At 34.0% G+C, this 8,474-nt stretch overlaps 1 protein-coding gene across 1 annotated transcript in view; it reads left to right on the top strand.

The window, feature by feature from the left end:
• bop1 (BOP1 ribosomal biogenesis factor) overlaps positions 1-8,474 on the top strand; it is a 109,152-nt gene that overhangs the window by 84,961 nt on the left and 15,717 nt on the right. Inside the window, exons 6-10 of the mRNA XM_016277881.1 lie at positions 1,630-1,731; positions 2,136-2,348; positions 3,775-3,936; positions 5,313-5,393; positions 5,843-5,912. Of these exons, the coding sequence (XP_016133367.1) occupies positions 1,630-1,731; positions 2,136-2,348; positions 3,775-3,936; positions 5,313-5,393; positions 5,843-5,912 (628 nt within the window). The remainder of the gene's footprint in view (positions 1-1,629; positions 1,732-2,135; positions 2,349-3,774; positions 3,937-5,312; positions 5,394-5,842; positions 5,913-8,474) is intronic.

The raw sequence follows: 8,474 nt of genomic DNA, 5'->3' as shown, positions 1-8,474 counted from the left end.
TATATACACACACACATATATAATAAATACATTTAAAAAAAGAATAGAATAGAATAAAGCTAGTGCTGGAGGGTCAAGTTATAATTTTTTTTATAAATAAAAAGAAAAACAAGTAGATAGAATAGAAATAGAATATAGAGTGCTAGTGTTAGTTTAATTAATTAAATAATATTAATAATACATGTAATTAATTAAACTTATCTAAACAAAAAGTAAACATTATGTATGTATGTGTGTGTATATATATATATATATATATATATAGAATTATTAGAAAAATAATGCACACCCGAGGTGGTGATGCGGCCACGACGCAAAGTGGAGTGGTGTGCATTATTTTTCGAATAATTCAACAGCCAATTATTCCACTTATACTACGGTTACCACACCTCAAGACTTCGAACAGATGATATATTTTATCGTCTGGTTTTTGTACTTAAATCACTATTGTGAGTAGGATTATTTCTTCCGCATCTCATCCAACGCCTCTTTTGCTAGTTCCAAAACGTCATTTTAAAGGTGGTAATGGAGGCTTGAGCTGTTGATAGCATTCTAATGCAGTTATTAATGAAGTTATTAGAAAGAGAGCGAGAGAGACACAGAGAAAGAGAAAGAAAGAAAGAGAGAGAGCTTGTGTGAATTAGGCTACCTCTGTGCCTCCCTCAACAGTGTTCTGCAGCAGCGTCTCTAAACAGCGCTGTTATTACCTCGCTAGTGAGAAATATCATGTGTAGCCTTTAAGTTGCTACACTATAGAGGCTAACTGATAAAATCATCAGGGCAGCGCTGACAACACCTTTTTGTGCAAACTGCGTGACCGTAGTGTGTGTGTGCGAGCACGTGTGATTGCAGTAATTTCTGTGTACTAACAGTAAATATCAATAACAATAAAAAACATGATAGTTTTTGCAAATAAACAATTCATATATATACTGTTTACTTTTTGTTTAGATAAGATTAATTAATATCTGCAGCAGGGCAAGAATATATATATAAAACAATTAAAAGGATGCACAGACTAATTGTCAGTTATATATTATATTTTATATTAAAACAATATATAATAAACAAAAGGGTGCACAGGAATTGTCTGTTAGCAAAGCAAATTTTATTAATAAATGTATTTATAGATGTTTATTTAAGGCATATATAATTGAAAATTACTCTGTGCGCTTTTGTTTTTAGACCTAATAAAATATATAATTGTAAATTATTTATAAACAATCAATAAACAATTTAAAAATGTGTCGTAAACAGTCAAAAGGATTTACAACAAATTTTTCTATAGATAGATAAATATTGCATTGTTTATTTATGTAAATGTTTATAGAAAGGTTTAAAGCAGATACATTTAAAAACATCTCTAAGAAGGTTTTGGCCTGCTGTGATTTAAGGTGTTAAGCTGTCGTTTGGACAGGTTGACTTCTTACCCTCCATCTGCGCTATCGTTTCATTGTCAGTTTAAGCTTTATGGCTCATCTAGTTTTAAGCATTTATCAAAAGGGCTATTAATTTCCCCAGTTCTTTAAACTGCACCTTTAATTGCATGTAAGGTAATAATGATTTGATGTCATTGATTAAACTCTTACTTTGCATTAATGCTTAATTGTGTCTCTCCATTTTGTCTAGCCTGCGATTGACTTCTTCTCCAATGAAGTGATGATTCACCCCGTCACCAACAGACCACAGGACAAGCGGAGCTTTATTCCTTCGCTTATCGAGAAAGAGAAGGCAAGTTCGTCTGTCCTTGTCACACCTTACGTTTTACTGTGAATCAGGAAACGGCATGAGAATAGTAGTTTCGTCTCCTAACTGCTCCCAGCTGTGCTGCGTTACAAATAATGATTCCCACATAGTTTTTAAAGTGGAAAGAGGTCTAAAACGCCGGCATAATGGGGATCTGAAACGAACACTGAAAGAAATCAGACCTGCAAACATTTCAGTAAAAAAAATAAGATATTCCGGCTGATTCCGGTCACTATATACAATGTGTTTAATGCAGTAAACTGGCGACGTGTGCAGCGAGTGTTTTGAGGAATGATCGAACACATGTGCTCTCAATCATGACAATGATGTGTTACTGTGTGTGTTTTTCTCTCTGCTGTACCGTCACTGCATCCATCTCTCTCTCTTAGGTCGGGAAGTTGGTCCATGCCATAAAAATGGGTTGGATCAAACCACGCAGACCCAAAGAAACCACCCCGCAGTACTACGACCTGTGGGCCAAGGAGGACCCCAACAGCATCCTGGGACGCCACAAAATGCACGTCCCAGCACCCAAGATGAAGCTTCCTGGTCACGAGGAGTCTTACAACCCTCCTCCAGAATACCTGCTGTCAGAGGAAGAGGTGCGTTCACCTGCATTTGTCAAATGTCATTATTTACTCATTCTCACGTCACACATGCTGTCACTTTTTACGCAGAGCTTTTCCATGCTGCAACTTAAAAAAATTAAAAAAAAAACATAAAATGCATACAGTGACACTGAACCTGGTCTAAAAGCAACTTTTTTAACATTTATGTTTTTGTAATCGATAAATATGTTGATTTATCTTCAATTAAATAAATTAATGACATGTTAACAAGTAGTCAAATTAATGTTTTTAATATCTGATAATATAAAAAATTTGTTATATTTATACCACTTTCTAACACTCAAGAGTATAGTAATTACAGTATACTGTATATAGTAAAATTCTACTTGCATTAAATGTGGGATTTAATTTAAATATGGTCAATTTGGAGCAACATTTATTGTGCGATAACAAATGTTTAATTGAAATGTTCATAACTATTTTTAAATCTAAAATTAAAATATTAAAATAAAATTATAATTATTATAACTAAAATAATTCTCTGTTTCACTGTGCATATGCTGGATTAATGATGTTATTGTCCAAGAACAAATATTTAATTAAAATATATTTAATAAAAGATTTTAAATAATATTTTAAAACTTAAAACTTTATTTAAAAAAAAAAATGTATTGATATTTATTAATTTAAATTTAGTATTTATTAATTTAATTTATGCTGCCTTTGTTTCACGCCATCTATTTAATCCACATATGCAAAATTAGTGAATTAAATCCAAGAACAAATTGTATTAATTTTATTAAAATTTTATTATAAATAAAAAATATATACAAAATAATTTATAACTAATAATTATAATTAAAATAATAATTAATTTTAATATTTATTAATGTTAAACTATTATTTCATTTACACTGAATAAATGGTTAATTAAAATGTAGTTCTAGATAAGAATATTTAATAACACGCATCTCTGATGCACATTAAAAAGCACACAAAGTGAATATTCAGCGAATAATGATTTAAATTTTGGACTTCACACAATCTATAACATTAGTTGAGGAGATATAGAATAGTTATATGCACTGTTTTTATGTTGAGCTCTGGTCACTGTGAACTTAAAAAGCAGCATGTATTCAGGTTTGGCGACATGAGTGTGAGTAAATTAAGGCAGATTCATTCTGAGTGAACTCTTCCTTTAAAATGTCACTGGCCAAACGCTCACATCATTTCACACCTGTGCCTCCAGCTCCATTAGGCCTGTACGATTTGCCTATAAGTCATTTGCGTATGTTTTACATGCTATAGTTAACTCTGTGTGAACATGTGCATCCCCTCTGCAAGTTAATCTTTAAATACAACCAAATTTTGCCCCCAATTTTGCCTGCACCTGTTCTTTAGACCGGCTTTGTCAGAGTTCTCATAACGTTTGCTCTTTGTTGTGTGTGTGTTTGTTCAGAGACTGGCATGGGAGCAGCAGGACCCCGAGTACAGGAAGCTGAGTTTCCTGCCACAGAAGTTTGCCTGCCTGCGGGCCGTTCCTGCATACTCGCGCTTCATTCACGAGCGGTTTGAGCGCTGCCTCGACCTGTACCTGTGTCCCCGGCAGCGCAAGATGAGGGTGAGAGACCTCTGCATCCGGTTCTGTACAAATAAACTGTACAGGCAATACTTAAAGATGAAGATGGCTTTTCTGTATGTCACCAAGCAGAATTATGAATTGCAGAATCACCAATAAAAAAAAAAACAACAATTATATCCACCTTATTTTTCAATGCAAAAGTAAGGCGTTTTTGGTCAATGTGTGAGACTTCTTGTTCATTATCTGCTGTAGTGAAATAACGAGAAGAATAACAAAGTGCAATAAACGGTAAAACTGTTTGCACTTTCAATCCAGTGTGTTCATAATTAAAATAATATGGAAATATCAAGCAACAAAACAAGCTGTTTTGTACAGTTAAAAATAGCTGGAAGCGGATGACACTGGAAGCCAGGCACATTAAATGTACAAATGGCTGCGGCAGCTCTTACAGGAAAAAATAAGGTGGATATCTTCAGTTAATTCCTGTCAGGTTAATTTGGTTCTTCAAATACACATGGGATTTGATATATATGTCTGGATTTAGTTGTTGTAGTTGATTAGCAATTTACTGGCAATAAGACAGCAATGTGATGACAAATCACATTAAAGAAAAAAATCATTAAAATCATAAATGACATAATTTTTCATATACAAATAAAAATGTAAATTATTTTATTTAGTAAAAGTAATATTAATGAGTGTTATTACATCATTCACAATTATTTCATATATATTAAATAGTATAATAAATTATTATAATAATACAATTACTATTATCATAAAGATATCATTGAGCATAATTCATTATATAAAAATCCTATTCCTATATATGAGCAAACGCTGTCAAACGATTAATCATGATTAATCTCATCCAAAATAAAAGGTTTTGTTTTTTGCTTTTGTTTACATAATATATGTGTGTGTACTGTGTATATTTATTATGTATATATAAATACACATGCATGTATATATTTTAAAAAAATGTTACGTTTAAATTTGAAATATATTTATATATGATATACATGTAAATACTTTCAAAATATATGCTGTATGTGTGTGTGTGTGTGTATTTATATATATATATATATATATATATATATATATATATATATACAATACACACATATATTATGTAAAGAAAACCTTTTATTTTGGATGCGATTAATCGTGATTAATCGTTTGATGGCACTTAATACAATAAAATGTATATTCTGCATATTTTATTAATATATATATATATATAATTACTTAGTAAAAGTTTTATATAATTTTTTTATATTTTTAACTATTATATTGTATTATATAAAACCAAGCCTTCATCTAGTAGCATATGACGTTACAGAAGTTAAATGCATTGCAAAAGCTTTTCTTCAAATTAACAAGAATGTTGTCCTCAATGTCCTGATTTCATCCAGGTGAATGTGAACCCAGAAGACCTGATTCCCAAACTTCCCAAACCCAAAGACCTGCAGCCCTTCCCAACCACCCAGTCTCTGGTACGTCATCTTAAACTGGTCTGGAATCATGTTAACAGCCTGATTGGGATGATGACAGTCAGAGGAGCAGCTTGTAGATCAGATACTCGTGATATTGCTGGCCTAGACTTTATAATGGCAGGACAGTGAGCTCTGATTTTATTGAGACAGGAAACCGTTACTTACTGTACCGCGTGGGTGAAAAAGATCAGAAGGAGAATATTTTTGTTGAAATTGTAGACTGGGGCTGTAAAACTGCAGACATGTAACAGGGTTTGTCTGTCATTCTTTTGGACTGGGTTAAAGAAGAACAAAAATGTTAATAAATCAGCTAAATATGTTTGGTGGTAATGGACTAATGTGAAATAATAGAGTCCCGAACGTGTCCTTGAATGATCTCTCCCTGTCTGCTTTTCTTCTCTGCTGTTTCTGCATGTTGTGTTGATGTTGCTGGTGTTTGTGTCTGACAGGTGTACCGCGGACACTCTAGTCTGGTCCGAAGCATCAGCGTTTCTCCCAGCGGACAGTGGCTTGTATCCGGTGAGTCCTGTCTTTCCCTGTTCATAATTCACCCTCTTAGACAGATATTCCAGCTGAAATGTCCAGCACAGGTAGTAGTGATTATCAAGAGATGTCTTAATTGGCGGAGTCACATATATATATATATATATATATATATAAAACCTTGCTACGTGTACTGCATAGGCTAACCGAGACTTGTCATACCACATGCATTTTATTGCTCTTTTGTTGGTTTTGGTTGCTTCTATTGTTCTCATTTGTAAGTCGCTTTGGATAAAACTGTCTGCTAAATGACTAAATGTAATGTAAGTGTGTGTGTGTGTGTATGTATATACATATATATATATATATATTAGGGCTGCGATGGTCGCCGTGACAACTGCGGTTGTCTACTGCCACCGGCGGTAGTGCACGTGACGTCACGCACTCTATAACAAGCATATTACAAAGTTTTGTATACAAGTGTAATAACAGTAAAAGTTGCAAATTGTTTTATTTAGACTATAAGTCTATGGTAATTCACAAATTACCTCAAATGCCATACACAGCGTTTCCTTTAGATTGGCAGGTTTGAGCGCGGGAAAATACAGTTTATGCATTCAGCAAATTCATTTTGTGTTGGGCGATGGACCTTGTTGGGAAACCAAATACTACATTGCCGATCTGGAGCCATCTCCATTCATGTCACCCATCCGCGTTTGTACAAGTGTCTTCAGGTTCCCGTGATCGCAAACGCCTGGCTGGTCAGGTTTGGTGAGGCTTTCTCCAAACTGGCCAAATACAAACGAGACAGCGATAAATGGTAGATGTTAACAAATGTGGCAACGAGTCTGTCTACAGGGCATTTGTACTCTGTGATAGTACCTGATAAACAGGACGAGTCAGTTTACTGTCGGGGATTTGTCATGTCGTGTCGCGCCACATCCAGTGTAGCATCACTGATTATAATGAGTTCTATAGTATTTTGTCGTGTCGTGTTGCGTCTGGTAGACAGGGTGTATTTAACTTTCTTATTTAGGCTACTTTCTTGTTTAACTGTAATATTTCTTTGATGTTTATTTTAGTGTTTTGCAGGCTGCGTATTCACTGACGGAAGTGCTCAAATAAACACGCACGTTTATTAATAGATGATTGAACCTCATTTATTATTTGTGTTTCAAAATTATATATATATATATATATATATATATATATATATATATATAAAATGTTTATACATAAATTATATATATAATTAATATTGACATATATATATATATATATATATATCAATATATATATATATATATATATATCAACACCACGCCACCAGCGGTAGTTGGTCAATTACCACCGCGGTGGTAAAAATCTGCCACCGTCACAGCCCTAAATGAGATTTCTCTCCCATTTTAAATTCTTATTCTCCAATGAAAGGTTAGATTTTAGTATATTTTTAAAATAAAATATGTAAAGGATTGATAATACAGATTAATTTTCACAGTCTTCTTTGATCATATTTACCAAGGGTATGAATAATTATGAGCACAACAGTATATACACACACACACATACTGCATTTATGCACACATACAAAAACTACTACAAAAATTTGAATTATATTGAACACTCTGGAGTGTTGAATCTTCAGGGTACAATAATATAAGAAGGCTCAATGTGTCTGCTATGAGAGAGAGAGAGAGAAAAAAGAAAGCTCTTGAGACCTCATGTCATCAAGCAAGATGGTAAATAAACAACAAACAAGCTATAGTACTTGTAAATGAAAATATGAAGCAAATGTGGTTGAGGCGACTGTAAAAACACTACATGACACACAGAGAAACAACAGCAAACACTACAATCAGTCTGTGGAGGACTGTGCGTTGTGTGTGTGTGTGTGTGTGTGTGTGTGTGTGTGTGTGTGTGCGCGCGCGCGCGCGCGCGTGCGTGTGTGCGTGTGTCCGTCACAGCCTTAATATATATACATATACACACACACACACACACACATTCATATAAATATACACAGGGCCTAAAATTAACACTCGCCAAGCGCCAAATGCGAGTAAAAATCGGCGTTGGCGAATATATGTAATAGTGTCAGTCGCCAGTTGGCGGGTAAAACTTTTACGAAATATAACAATGCAATGTAGTGAGAACAACAGGCAATTTTTAAAGAGATTCACTGTTTCTGACATAAGTGAATAAAATAATCTTTTCCGAAGACAAGATCATCGTGATTAGTTGTTCTGTCATAAGAGACAAGAGCGAATCAAATAATAGGATACAAATGGGCTGATAAGGTCAGAGCAGTGTGATGGCCAGCTTGTCCCTAGACACGGTTTTAATAACGTTTACCTTAGAAGTTATTGCTGCTTCATTTCGGAAGATTAACTTCATAACCCGAGAATGTGGCGACACTACCTGAGGTTACGCCGCCTAAACGGTGCAGTGAAGTATAGTTTGAAAAATGCAAGTAAATACAAAATGCAGTTTTTAAATGATTTAATTTATTAAGTGAAAAAAGCTGTCCAAACCTACGTGACCCTACGTGAAAAATTAATTGCCCCCTCCTGTTAAATCATGAAAGAACTGCAATTAACC

Source organism: Sinocyclocheilus grahami, unplaced genomic scaffold, assembly GCF_001515645.1.
Source record: "Sinocyclocheilus grahami isolate Dianchi unplaced genomic scaffold, SAMN03320097.WGS_v1.1 scaffold116.1, whole genome shotgun sequence".
Lineage (NCBI taxonomy): Eukaryota > Metazoa > Chordata > Actinopteri > Cypriniformes > Cyprinidae > Sinocyclocheilus > Sinocyclocheilus grahami.
The sequence above is the reverse complement of the archived record's forward strand: the minus strand, read 5'-3'. Positions and strand labels throughout refer to the sequence as shown.